This window comes from Schistocerca americana, chromosome 5 (genome assembly GCF_021461395.2).
Source record: "Schistocerca americana isolate TAMUIC-IGC-003095 chromosome 5, iqSchAmer2.1, whole genome shotgun sequence".
Classification (NCBI taxonomy): domain Eukaryota; kingdom Metazoa; phylum Arthropoda; class Insecta; order Orthoptera; family Acrididae; genus Schistocerca; species Schistocerca americana.
In genome coordinates, this window is record NC_060123.1 from 349,434,824 (window position 1) to 349,449,987 (window position 15,164).

At 40.7% G+C, this 15,164-nt stretch overlaps 2 protein-coding genes across 3 annotated transcripts in view; one reads left to right on the forward strand and one right to left on the reverse strand.

Moving 5' to 3' along the window:
* Nucleotides 1-11,315, forward strand: part of LOC124616368 (Down syndrome cell adhesion molecule-like protein Dscam2) — a 445,499-nt gene extending 434,184 nt beyond the window's left edge. Inside the window, exons 31-32 of the mRNA XM_047144679.1 lie at nt 606-791; nt 10,490-11,315. Of these exons, the coding sequence (XP_047000635.1) occupies nt 606-791; nt 10,490-10,541 (238 nt within the window). The 3' untranslated portion in view covers nt 10,542-11,315. The remainder of the gene's footprint in view (nt 1-605; nt 792-10,489) is intronic.
* Nucleotides 11,316-11,717: 402 nt separating this feature from the next.
* LOC124615291 (DNA repair protein RAD52 homolog) overlaps nt 11,718-15,164 on the reverse strand; it is an 81,612-nt gene continuing 78,165 nt past the window's right edge. For both annotated transcript variants that reach the window (XM_047143068.1, XM_047143067.1), the window contains one exon: nt 11,718-15,087. In XM_047143068.1, the coding sequence (XP_046999024.1) occupies nt 14,894-15,087 (194 nt within the window). In that variant the 3' untranslated portion in view covers nt 11,718-14,893. The remainder of the gene's footprint in view (nt 15,088-15,164) is intronic.

The following is a 15,164-nucleotide window of genomic DNA, read 5'->3' on the forward strand; positions in this document are numbered from 1 at the left end:
ACATTATAGTCTTGCATGTTACAACATATTTGCTTAAGTTAGTGTGTTACACCAGGTTAGAAACTACCAATGCACAGAGAAGCACAGAATGCAGATTCCTACAATATTGTCCATTGTTTTCTGTATATAGAATCGTTATTCTTTTCAATGAAGGCTCTTCTCTTTCACAATTAATAAACATTTTCACAAACGATGTACGTTTCTTTACCGTTATTTTCTGCCCTGTTTTACTTAGTTGGGCTAACCACCTCCTCCATGCTCCACAGTCTAAATCCTGCATCAAATATGTATCAACAATCATAAATCATTTTAATATACTGTCAAAGTTAATGTCATTAAATGTGATAAAAATAATTTTTCTGCAGTAACACAACATTACAAATGCTCATCATTCAGAGGCTTCTTTAGAACACTCCCTCAAGTTTACATTGGTCCTACTCATGGGACTGCCAACTTCATATGCATTTTAACAAGCATTTTGTGTCCCGTGTTTCATTGTTGAGGAAAAATTTAGGTATCATCTGAAATTCAAAACATATGTTTAAGAATATTATCACTTTATCCTATTCTGTACAGAGAATACATTATTACAAATTTTATTGCAGGCAGAATACCAGCAGCAGTACAGTGTGTCAGGAAGTTGTTCCTCTGCAGCCTCCATCTGGTTTTTCTGATGGTCAAGAATTATCAGAAGCTGAATGTGATAGAGAAACCGTCAGAGAAAATGTTGCTGGTCTTCCTCTTTTCAGGCATGAAGAACTAGAACAGGAATTGTCCACTCTTGTAAAACGGTAAAATATAAAACAGGCTTTTTTTTCCATTATTAATACCATTTACAATTTGCTCTCAGAACTAAGAGTATGGCAACCCACTTCTGGTACAGAATTTAACATGACCCTGAAATTCTCAAATAAATTGCTCTCTAGCCTATCTGTCTAGTATAAAATTATAGGGTATCATAGTAACTGAAAATAAGGTTTCACTGTGAGATTACTTCTACACTCTAACTGGGCTTGAATGTAGAGATATTGGTATTAACCCTGACAATGACAAGACATTTTTAATAATTTGTGTTACCAGTGGGAAGGAGGTACTTTATGTCCTTCATAAAAAAATATTAAAAAGAAATCAAAGTTCATTATTTTTGTCGTAACAACCGATGTTTTTAAAGAGCTACTGAGGTGTAAGAAAAATCCAGAATCCAAAAATGTATTTTAGCACAGTCTTAGCATTACCTACACCCCTTTCAATAGTGTGTACTACCGAGGGGAGGGGAGGGGGGGGGGGGTTGATGACCACTACAAATTTTGTTAACTGTTGTTGGCTTTTACTCACACTTTTCCAACAGATATTGATTGTAAGCAGGGTCCTAAATCTGAAGATATTGGATATGACATTCAACAATGTAAAGAAAAGACAGATTGCTACTTACTATAAAGATGAAACATTAAGTTGCAGATAGGCACAACTATAAGACATTTACATTAGCTTTCACCCACAGCTTTCTGTGACTCAATGGCATTCCGGTCCAAGCTGTAGCCGGAGATGGCGGTCTTGTGTGTGTGAGGTATGCTTGCTTGTGTGAGTGCTTGCGTTTTCTTGACGAAGTCTGTGGCTTTAAGCTAATCCGTAAGTGTGCCCTAGCTGTGTCTGTCTTCAGCTTAACATTTCACCTTTACAGTAAGTAGCAACTATCTTTTCCTTACATTGTTGACATTCCAACCTGGAGTTTCCATTGTTCATATATGGGATTCATTGTGAAAAGTCACATTTAGTACTAACGCATAAATTTTTGGTTTAAGTTTAACAGAAAAATTTAAAACATTTATGGGTTAAGCAAAATGTGATTTCATACATATGTAACAATTGTTTTTGGATATACTGTAAATAATAGTCTTCTATTTTGATAAAACAAACAGTCTTTCAGTTGGACATAGCACATTGCATTTACGCCAGTAACACTCTACTTGTCCCAAGTTCACACACCAGTAAGATGGCAACATGACACGATTTTCTTTTGTATTGGATGTCCCATGGTCTTCGCATTTCCTGGTAGAAGTTTCAAGAAAGGACAAGTCTATCAGAATAATACTAAAACAGAAAGTATTACTGCCTCTAAAATGTTGAATTTGAGAATTTAGTGACATATTAGCACTAACTTAGCAATCCTATGCCTGTTAGCAAACTCACACTACCAAGTTGAACGTAACTTGGACATCGCATTAGAAGTGAAACATGAAGACGTGGTATAGTTTCAGAAAATAATAACAGTGGCTATATATGTCTTCATTGACATTTACTACATCATTAGCTATACTCTGTGATGGCTTAGTGTACTATACACAGACAGCTACATTGCTGCCATTCAGGCAGTAGGAGAGTTGTTCAGAACTTGCATCTGCATATTACAGATGGATTTCATACACTAAGTTCACATCAACACCTTTCTTGTGGAGCAAGTCACCCAATTTGCTAACACATGGATGGATATTGGAGAACCTACAGAGTTCCAGCTGAAACATGGTTGCAATGCAATGCTTGTTCTCACTTGAAGGACCATCTCTATGGCTATATTGTCCTCTGGCATTACATTGGTCCTACTCATGGGACTGCCAACTTCATATGCATTTTAACAAGCATTTTGTGTCCCGTGTTTCATTGTAGAGGAAAAATTTAGGTATCATCTGAAATTCAAAACATATGATAATTTGCAATACTGTGTTGAAAGTAAAGAGGTACTGCTGTGCTCTCTTTCTCTTGGAGCTATGGGGTATGCATTGAAAGCATTGTAGGGTAGCAGATGCTAGTAATCTGGTTTTCTTCCAATCTCCTGTTGCTCTTTTCAGCCAGGAGTATATTAAAAGTAGCAATGCTCAGTACGTTAATGATATCTAAAGACCAGATTCAATCTAGGTTATTTGCTGTAGAGACTAATGCACGCTGCAGGATCAACTCAGGGCCTTTTGATTATTTTAAGTCCTCACTCTGTATCAATTGGTACAAAAAGTACACCTAATCTAATGTATCATATATGAAAACAAAGATGAGGTGACTTACCGAACGAAAGCGCTGGCAGGTCGATAGACACACAAACAAACACAAACATACACACAAAATTCAAGCTTTCGCAACAAACTGTTGCCTCATCAGGTAAGAGGGAAGGAGAGGGGAAGACGAAAGGAAGTGGGTTTTAAGGGAGAGGGTAAGGAGTCATTCCAATCCCGGGAGCGGAAAGACTTACCTTCGGGGGGAAAAAAGGACAGGTATACACTCGCACGCACGCACATATCCATCCACACATACAGACACAAGCAGACATATTTAAAGACAAAGAGTTTGGGCAGAGATGTCAGTCGAAGCAGAAGTGTAGAGGCAAAGAAGTTGTTGAAAGACAGGTGAGGTATGAGTGGCGGCAACTTGAAATTAGCGGAGATTGAGGCCTGGCGGATGACGAGAAGAGAGGATATACTGAAGGGCAAGTTCCCATCTCCGGAGTTTGGATAGGTTGGTGTTGGTGGGAAGTAGCCAGATAACCCGGACGGTGTAACACTGTGCCAAGATGTGCTGGCTGTGCACCAAGGCATGTTTAGCCACAGGGTGATCCTCATTACCAACAAACACTGTCTGCCTGTGTCCATTCATGCGAATGGACAGTTTGTTGCTGGTCATTCCCACATAGAATGCATCACAGTGTAGGCAGGTCAGTTGGTAAATCACGTGGGTGCTTTCACACGTGGCTCTGCCTTTGATCGTGTACACCTTCCGGGTTACAGGACTGGAGTAGGTGGTGGTGGGAGGGTGCATGGGACAGGTTTTCCATCGGGGGCAGTTACAAGGATAGGAGCCAGAGGGTAGGGAAGGTGGTTTGGGGATTTCATAGGGATGAACTAACAGGTTACGAAGGTTAGGTGGACGGCGGAAAGACACTCTTGGCGGAGTGGGGAGGATTTCATGAAGGATGGATCTCATTTCAGGGCAGGATTTGAGGAAGTCGTATCCCTGCTGGAGAGCCACATTCAGAGTCTGGTCCAGTCCCAGAAAGTATCCTGTCACAAGTGGGGCACTTTTGTGGTTCTTCTGTGGGGGATTCTGGGTTTGAGGGGATGAGGAAGTGGCTCTGGTTATTTGCTTCTGTACCAGGTCGGGAGGGTAGTTGCGGGATGCGAAAGCTGTTTTCAGGTTGTTGGTGTAATGATTCAGGGATTCCGGACTGGAGCAGATTCGTTTGCCACGAAGACCTAGGCTGTAGGGAAGGGACCGGTTGATGTGGAATGGGTGGCAGCTGTCATAATGGAGGTACTGTTGCTTGTTGGTGGGTTTGATGTGGACGGACGTGTGAAGTTGGCCATTGGACAGGTGTAGGTCAACGTCAAGGAAAGTGGCATGGGATTTGGAGTAGGACCAGGTGAATCTGATGGAACCAAAGGAGTTGAGGTTGGAGAGGAAATTCTGGAGTTCTTCTTCATTGTGAGTCCAGATCATGAAGATGTCATCAATAAATCTGTACCAAACTTTGGGTTGGCAGACTTGGGTAACCAAGAAGGCTTCCCCTAAGCGACCCATGAATAGGTTGGCGTACGAGGGGGCCATCCTGGTACCCATGGTTGTTCCCTTTAATTGTTGGTATGCCTGGCCTTCAAAAGTGAAGAAGTTGTGGGTCAGGATGAAGCTGGCTAAGGTAATGAGGAAAGAGGTTTTAGGTAGGGTGGCAGGTGATCGGCGTGAAAGGAAATGCTCCATCGCAGCGAGGCCCTGGACGTGCGGAACATTTGTGTATAAGGACGTGGCATCAATGGTTACAAGGATGGTTTCCGGGGGTAACAGATTGGGTAAGGATTCCAGGCACTCAAGGAAGTGGTTGGTATCTTTGATGAAGGATGGGAGACTGCATGTAATGGGTTGAAGGTGTTGATCTACGTAGGCAGAGATACGTTCTGTGGGGGCTTGGTAACCAGCTACAATGGGGCGGCCGGGATGATTGGGTTTGTGGATTTTAGGTAGAAGGTAGGGGTCCGGGGTGTCGGTGGGGTCAGGAGGTTGATGGAGTCAGAATGACTCCTTACCCTCTCCCTTAAAACCCACTTCCTTTCGTCTTCCCCTCTCCTTCCCTCTTTCCTGATGAGGCAACAGTTTGTTGCGAAAGCTTGAATTTTGTGTGTATGTTTGTGTTTGTTTGTGTGTCTATCGACCTGCCAGCGCTTTCGTTCGGTAAGTCACCTCATCTTTGTTTTCATATATAATTTTTCCCACGTGGAATGTTTCCTTCTATTATATTGATATAATTAATTTGAATCCAACAATTACGTTTGTTATTGTCACTGTTGCATTTCGAAATCTTTTCTGTCGTCTTATTTTCCTCTTTCTGTTTTTGCCAGTAGTTTCACTTTGTATTCACCTTCTCCTTTTTACCGTAATCTGCTATACTATTTTATCCCGCCTATATATATACTCAATAATACGTAACCCACTTCCAAACCATAACCAAAAAAATTTTTTTTGCCGCTTTCAGCACTACCGCCGCTATAATATCCACCGTTTCTAGTTCACAAACAGCTCCTTTCACCTTTTAAACAACCATTTCGGCCAGTGCTAATAACTTTCGCTTTATTTCCATTTCCGTTTTTCCCACATCACTTATAATTTTTAGCCGCGTCCCACAGGTTTTAACGTCATTATTTCTTCGTCAGACAATTGTTAGCCTCATTTTCATAATCTGCCACCACAATACCACTCCTTTTAATATACTACACGCAGTTTTTTCGAAATTTTCCCGAATTTCTCCGTCCTTTAACAAGTTTTGGCGGCAACACAACCACCTAACCTTTATGCACATCGTTGTCTACCAACCCAAGTCCAACATAGCCCAGCTGTAACCAACACCTTTTCGCCTTTTTTCATTCCAGATCTCCAGTTACTTTCCGGTTCACCTTTATCTCTCCCCATATATTTTTATTTTCATTTTCATTTCACCTCATGTTACACTTTCCACCTTCTAATACCATGTCACCCTCACAACACCCCCACAACGACCCCATTAAGTTTTATTTACATTCCCTCCCCAAACATGCCTTCGCCCTAGCCAGATTACGCTCCCATATTCTATTTTCTCAGGCTTGTCTGACATTTGGCATCACCCCCAAAGGCCTCACACTTGAACTTCCCATCTCTGGCTGCAACCCTTCCTTCCATCAGTCCCTATACCAGTTCCAAACTGAACAATCCATTGCCCTCACCCACCCAATCCTTCACCTACACATCAACTCAGCCAATGAACACACCCGTCAACTCCTATCCTTAATAAAAGTCCTTAATCTTTCCTCTCCCACATCCACACCAGCTGTTCAGAGCATCCTCATACAGGCCAACCGTAAATTAGAACAGCATGCCACCCTCCACCTCAAAAAACTATCCAATCTCCTGGTTTCCCACCTCCGGAAAGGCAACTCACTCACCCTTCACAACCTTTCCAGCAAACCTCAACCTCCTCTCATTGCACACAAACCCAGTCTCTCCCATCTACTCAATCTCCCACTTCCAGCTCCACTCCCTCCAAAACCTCAAAATTCCGATAAACACAATCTGGAACCACAACACCCTAATTCAGTAGTTAACCTTTCCTCCAAACCTCTCTCCCAATCCGAAACCTCTGTCCTATCAAAAGGCCTCACCTTCAGCCCCACTCCCAGATTCAACCAAACAGCCCTCGTCAAAGATTTACTGTCCTACACTCGTACTCTCTGCTGGAAGTATCACTTTGCCACGAAGAAAAATGATCCTAATCCTACTCCTAATGATCCTACTCCTCAAGACACCATCCAAATTGAACCCTGCCTGGAACAGTTCCGTCCTCCGTCACAGCGGGACCCACCTCCTCTTCCTCAAAATCACCCTCTCCAAACCTTCCAGGAATTTCTGACTTCCAGCCTTGCATCTCAATCCTTCTTAAAAAACCTTAATCCTACACCCAACATCACCACTGCTGAAGCCCAGGCTATCCGTGATCTGAAGGCTGACCGATCCATCGTCATTCTTCCGGCGGACAAGGGTTCCACGACCGTGGTACTTGATCGTCGGGAGTATGTGGCTGAGGGACTGCGTCAGCTTTCAGACAACACCACATACAAAGTTTGCCAAGGTAACCCCATTCCCGATGTCCAGGCGGAGCTTCAAGGAATCCTCAGAACCTTAGGCCCCCTGCAAAACCTTCCACCTGACTCCATCAACCTCCTGACCCAACCGACACCCCGCACCCCTACCTTCTACCTTCTTCCTAAAATCCACAAACCCAATCATCCCGGCCGCCCCATTGTAGCTGGTTACCAAGCCCCCACAGAACGTATCTCTGCCTACGTAGATCAACACCTTCAACCCATTACATGCAGTCTCCCATCCTTCATCAAAGACACCAACCACTTCCTTGAACACCTGGAATCCTTACCCAATCTGTTACCCCCGGAAACCATCCTTGTAACCATTGATGCCACGTCCTTATACACAAATGTTCCGCACGTCCAGGGCCTCGCTGCGATGGAGCATTTCCTTTCACGCCGATCACCTGCCACCCTACCTAAAACCTCTTTCCTCATTACCTTAGCCAGCTTCATCCTGACCCACAACTTCTTCACTTTTGAAGGCCAGGCATACCAACAATTAAAGGGAACAGCCATGGGTACCAGGATGGCCCCCTCGTACGCCAACCTATTCATGGGTCGGTTAGAGGAAGCCTTCTTGGTTACCCAAGTCTGCCAACCCAAAGTTTGGTACAGATTTATTGATGACATCTTCATGGTCTGGACTCACAGTGAAGAAGAACTCCAGAATTTCCTCTCCAACCTCAACTCCTTTGGTTCCATCAGATTCACCTGGTCCTACTCCAAATCCCATGCCACTTTCCTTGACGTTGACCTACACATGTCCAATGGCCAACTTCACACGTCCGTCCACATCAAACCCACCAACAAGCAACAGTACCTCCATTATGACAGCTGCCACCCATTCCACATCAACCGGTCCCTTCCCTACAGCCTAGGTCTTCGTGGCAAACGAATCTGCTCCAGTCCGGAATCCCTGAATCATTACACCAACAACCTGAAAACAGCTTTCGCATCCCGCAACTACCCTCCCGACCTGGTACAGAAGCAAATAACCAGAGCCACTTCCTCATCCCCTCAAACCCAGAATCCCCCACAGAAGAACCACAAAAGTGCCCCACTTGTGATAGGATACTTTCCGGGACTGGACCAGACTCTGAATGTGGTTCTCCAGCAGGGATACGACTTCCTCAAATCCTGCCCTTAAACGAGATCCATCCTTCATGAAATCCTCCCCACTCCACCAAGAGTGTCTTTCCGCCGTCCACCTAACCTTCGTAACCTGTTAGTTCATCCCTATGAAATCCTGAAACCACCTTCCCTACTCTCTGGCTCCTATCCTTGTAACCGCCCCCGATGCAAAACCTGTCCCATGCACCCTCCCACCACCACCTACTCCAGTCCTGTAACCCGGAAGGTGTACACGATCAAAGGCAGAGCCACGTGTGAAAGCACCCACGTGATTTACCAACTGACCTGCCTACACTGTGATGCATTCTATGTGGGAATGACCAGCAACAAACTGTCCATTCGCATGAATGGACACAGGCAGACAGTGTTTGTTGGTAATGAGGATCACCCTGTGGCTAAACATGCCTTGGTGCACAGCCAGCACATCTTGGCACAGTGTTACACCGTCCGGGTTATCTGGCTACTTCCCACCAACACCAACCTATCCAAACTCCGGAGATGGGAACTTGCCCTTCAGTATATCCTCTCTTCTCGTCATCCGCCAGGCCTCAATCTCCGCTAATTTCAAGTTGCCGCCACTCATACCTCACCTGTCTTTCAACAACTTCTTTGCCTCTACACGTCTGCCTCGACTGACATCTCTGCCCAAACTCTTTGTCTTTAAATATGTCTGCTTGTGTCTGTATGTGTGGATGGATATGTGCGTGCGTGCGAGTGTATACCTGTCCTTTTTTCCCCCGAAGGTAAGTCTTTCCGCTCCCGGGATTGGAATGACTCCTTACCCTCTCCCTTAAAACCCACTTCCTTTCGTCTTCCCCTCTCCTTCCCTCTTACCTGATGAGGCAACAGTTTGTTGCGAAAGCTTGAATTTTGTGTGTGTGTTTGTGTTTGTTTGTGTGTCTATCGACCTGCCAGCGCTTTCGTTCGGTAAGTCACCTCATCTTTGTTTTCATATATAATTTTTCCCCACGTGGAATGTTTCCTTCTATTATATTAATCTAATGTATCCTAATACAAGCTGAAACTCACCTCTAAAAATTCTTTTTTCATTCATTGCATACTTAAATTAAACATTAGCCCACAAAAAGCTGTCCTCGTGTCATTTGTACAGATGGGCGACTCCTCTGCTATGGCCACCTTGTTATCAATGGCAGTCTGCAAGCTTATCTCACGTAACTCCCCAATACCCTTAAAACACTAAACATCTTACATGTCACTTTGTAAAGCAGAAGGTTGGTTGATTTGGGAAGGAGGAAGGTCTTCGATCCCATCGGATTATGGAAGGATGGGGAAGGAAGTCAGCCCTGCCCTTTCAAAGGAACCATCCTGGCATTTGTCTGAAGCAATTTAGGGTAATAATGGAAAACCTAAATCTGGATGGCCAGACACAGGTTTGAACCGTCATCCTCCAAATGTGAGTCCAGTGTGCTAACCACTGCGCCATCTCGCTTGGTAAAGCAGGTATTTTGTAGCTTTGCCATCTGGGTGGTAATTCTCATTCTATTGAATGCGTTTGAAGGAGTACACACCCAAACTGTGAGTGTGAGGCTAGCAGCAGATGTAGTAAGCCTTACATATTGCACCCATCCACTTACTTCCTCAGACCTGTGGTCACTGGCTTCATCTTTTTGGTTCTTGAAGTAATGCTACTGCCTATTAATGTGACATCTGTCCACGAAAAATCAAAGTCCATCTTTGTCACCACCATATAAGTAGTTTTGCTAAATGTTATAAATATAGTACATGATACCTCAAAGTTTTCCTTTCACATTTTTGTAGCACAGCACACAAAATTCGCTTATGTTTGATACAATTGCTTACACTCAGAGCCAAATAGAGAAATGAAAGCTGAAAGGAAGCAATTTTGCAACAGCTCAGGTCATAATGGATTAGGCATGATGAGACTACTTATCAGTCACTGTAATGAAAAGAGCAAGTATATACTAAGAAATATCAGGCATGGTGCATCTGTCAGCTAGGTTGCAGTTTCTGCTGCAGAACAGGGTGACAGCTTCACACCAGATAATTCGGAAATTTACTTCAGTAATTTTTTTTTTTTTATTTTTTTTTTTTTTTTATTTTTTAAAAACCTGGTGGTTCAACCGTACATGTCACAGGCTCATTTGAGGTATTATGTATGAAATTTAAAATAAAACTCAGTTTGCTTTGTTTTAACCATATGATGAAAGTCTATGAAATTGTTTCAGATATCGACAGGAACGAGACAGAGAGAAACAAGATTACACAATACATGTCTGAGCCCCCAAAGCTACATAGAATTCCATTGAGGCGAATGAGCTTTAAGACTTGAATTACAGTGCTCACAGAATTCTCCTTCAGTGTCTTAACATTTCAACAGCACAGTGAGCTGTTTAGCTGATTGAATATAGTGTGTGTATGTGTGTTAATGCAAAAACAGTGTGTGAAGAAAGTGTGAACTAAACAAGTGAAACACTATTTCATTTTGTACATGCTGCTGTATATGTTTCTGTCCAATGAACACCAATATCAAAATGGTGGAATTTATACTGACCTTGTGAAAACCAATGGATAAGATGTTGAGTGGTAACGTTGGAGTTTTTTGTAAAAAAAGTATTTTGTAAACAAACTATATACATATATACATATATATTTGTAGCTTCTATTAATGAAGCATGATAAATGACTGCAACTACTGTTATATTATCTATGACTGTTAAAGAACCGTGACATATATACAATTATTAATTAAAACACTGTTATTAAGACATATATTCTATTCATGTATGTCTGTCTGTGTGGTGCAGGCAAAGTCCAAAATGTAGCCTCCTGTCTTACGCTCAGTTTTATTGCTCTTCAAATATTTTCCACAGATACAGAAGGTTACATGATCTAATTGTTGCTGTTAGCAGTAATGAAGAATGACTTTAATGCAATTCAGTGGTCTTATTGCAAGATGGTTTTATAACCTGATACCATATTTACAGCTATGGGATATTCAGGTAAATCTGAATAAGTACAAAATAATGTTCTTTTTTTTAAGTATGGAAAAGAACTGACAAAAATTTATTTTCTGTATTCACTGATTTTATAATAAAACTGAAAGAAAATTTTGAAAATTTACTTTTCAATTACAAATGATCTTCACAATCACTCTCGCCTTGTGACATACAGTTTACAGGGACCAGAAATTAATAAAATTATGCATGTTTATAACAGAACTGAAAACATACCTGTTGCTCAGCTTATATTTACTATAAGCAACTACAGGGTGGCAAAAAAGTCATTGGACAGTTGTTTAAAAGGAAATAAAAGCAACAGCAAGACGTAGTACAGAAAGAAGTTTTAACCCATTAACCTGTTATTACTAAATGGTGATAATTACGCTTTGTCAAGTTGGTATAAAATGCAACGACAAGCAAAACAAAGTAATCATACCAGTGAATTGTTGAAAGCATGATCAGTGAGACATGTTTACAGCTGTAGTTTTCTGAATCGTCACATTGGTAACTAAAGAAGAAAGGATTTTTGTGTCAAAAACATTTTATAAAATGTGGTGCTACTGTTATTGTTAATGAATGGAGAAGGTACTTAAGAACCGAACCACCATCTGGACAGACAGTGTACTACATACGAGGAGATTCGAAGAACATGAATTTGTTATGGATGCATCAATATCTAGCCACCTAACAACAGTCACAACTGAGTAAAATGAACTGCGGGTACATTTAGCTGTGACCCAAAGTCCACAAAAATCAACCAGACAATTAGCAACTGAGCTGCATTTATCACAAAGGTCAGTGCAAAGAATGTTACACAAACAGAAGTTTAAAGATTACATTCTACATTTACAACATGGGTTACTTGAATTTTGTGAACTGATGCTTGACCAACAGAAACCTAACCTATTCAATAAAACTGTGTTGTCTAACAAGGGCAATTTTAAGTTATGCAGACACAAACAGACATGACTGGTCTTACTAGTGTACCGACAGTCAAAATCTTTTGTTAGAACAACCACTAAATCAACCTAGCGTGAGTGTTTGGGGGGCAATATGTTCATTTGGTATACTTGAACCATATTTTCTTGAAGGAACCGTGACACGAGATAACAATTTGGATATGCTTCATAATTACGTGATACCAGGACTTAAATGAAACTTTCCAAAGAAAAGTGACTGGTCGAAGGTCAGATATTGACATGCCTTCATGTTCACCCATGGATTTTTTCCTCTGGGGTGTCGTCAAGGACTCCGTTAACTCTCTAAAGCCTCATTTCATGGTTTTGACAATGATACCACACTATGCTGTAGAGTATGTAGCAGTGTTCCAAAAAGGCTTCAAAAATGTATTAATGACAATGGAAAACAGTTTGAACATAAAAAATAATTTTATGTATTCCTTGCATTCAATCTTTTGTTTAAATCAGAGTCCAGTAACTTTTGCACCACCCTGTATAATTATAAAATAGTATGTATTAACTTCAGTGTTTGTAGTGAGACAAATGAAAGCAAACAGATTAAAAAGAAAAGAAAAAGAAACATTAAGGTAGACATGGTTTAACATTAACAATTAGGAGAATACCCCAACAACCTTGGGTTATGATACAATATCAATCACACAACACTTTAACTTATAGTGGCACAAACAGCAAAATACTGAATACACAAAACCGTATCACCACCATCATCACAAGCTTGACAGACCTGTATAAGTTTGCTTGGTGTATCTCAATCCTCACTTCTGCAATGCGGTGTTTCCAGTTCTCTCTGTTCTTAGATGCAATCTTATTCAGTTCCCCATGAAGGTCTTCATTTCTAAGGTGATTCAATCTGTACACTGCTCGGCAAACTTATTTCAGATAATTGGATAATTGATTGGTCTTCTGCTATGAGAACTGAGTTCTCACTTCTAAAGAGCATGACATACTTTGTCATTATCTGGTGAAATTTAATCTTTTGGCAGTTTTCAAATGATGACTGACTGTGCCATATATGTGCTGGAATTTTAAGTTTTTGGTTTACATCTTTTTGATGTTGGTATCACCACCCTCGATATCTGAAATGTGACACTTGCTTAAGGATTTGGGCAGTTACTGAAATTTTACATCTTGCTGGCTCTTTCTCTTTGAAAGCTAAGATTTTTGTCATTTCTGTCGATACATGAAGGCTGTTTTTCCTACACAGTTCATCTAAAATAAATGGTGACTTTTTGCAGTTTATCTTCATCTTCTCAGATTATTGTCATTCCATCTGTGAACAACAACCAGATGATGTGGCATCATCAGTTCAAAGTAATCCCTTGAGGGACACTGTTTTCCACATAAACTAATCCAAATAGATATTATATAATGTAGGTTACAAATCACAACCCTTTCTCACTCCTTTTTCATCTGAACTGATCCTGTAAATCAACAGCCAGTGTTTATCATTACTACTATATCACCAAAGGTACTTCGTCCCACTCTTGTGAGATGCTGAGAGTATCCAGCCACCCCCAAATTGGAAATATCTGTCAATCATGTTAAAAATTTTCTTTTTTAAAACTGCTGTTTTAAATCAAGAATAACACAATTAAACATCCTCATAAATGTTTTGAGACTTCCATGCGCTAAAACAATGGTCTCAACAAGTCAGGGTTATATAATTATACAATCTGTCAGTGTGTGTGAGGAAAATAGCTTTAGTTTCTATCAGAGTTCATAACACAATTATTTTCACATCATCACTCTGTCACATGTATTACACATCTCAGATTAGACTGATCCCTGAGCAAAACTAACAAATCATCTAGATAACTTCACAAGTTTCAGTTCTAGTTACAGCAGTCATTTTTAAAAACCAGCATCTCCTGCAGGATAGAAAATCAAAGTAACAACACATCTGTAATGGATTACCATATTCATAATTAATTCTGTTCCATATAATCTTTTCAGTGCCAGTGTGTGTGTGTGTGTGTGTGTGTGTGTGTGTGTGTGTGTTTGTTTTTGGGGTGCAACATTTCTTGAATTTTTGCACCTAACGCTTCTTGTTGGTTCTTGTCCAATGCTTTATGCATGCTTCTGAAAAGTGTGATCATTGTAGTTAAAACATTTTCCCTACAACTGTCTTTTTTCCATTATTTTTCTGAAGGATACATTATAGCTGAATGTCTAAGCACAGTTTAAATGACTGAAAAAGTGATGGCATTGATACTCCATTCAGTGATCATAGCAATAGCATGCTGAAAAGAAGCATCACAGTGTGTAGAAATACATGACCCACTACGAATGAGTAATAGCAAAAACTGATGAAAGTCCATGAAGTTTATGCACTCCATGCCTCTTTCAAGTGCAAGATTAAAACATTTGGAATTAAGTACTGTTTATTAAAACAGCTATCAAACCTTACATATCACTGTCATAATTTTTTTTTAAATCAGTACTCCAATTCCATTTCATATACATACGCAAAACTTTTGAAAGTGGTTTCTAACAATTAGTCTTGTTTTTAATTACAAGGCTTCTACCAATCTCTTTTAGAGGTAATAGTTCCTTTTGGTGTTACTTGAGATGCATACAATTATAAGCTTAGAAAAGTTAAAAAGCATTAAAACATTTGATATTTTTACACATTTTACGATGTTTAAATAGATCAATTGGTGTTTTGCTGTGGCTTCTTTGGAATGAAGCTGTCTGGTCTCAGAGGAGAAAATCTTTTTGGTGATCTCATGTCAGCTGACACAGCCAGTAGAGGTACAGTTTTTGTCTGAACCATTTGCTCTACTTCTTGAGTTGATAAGAATTCTTCCTCTGCCAGTGGAGTTTCAATGGCAATTGGCCACTCACCTGAGAAACAAGACTCAGCATAAAATGTTAAAGTACTTTTAATTCATAATCACGGTAGTAATATCCTTAAAAACTCA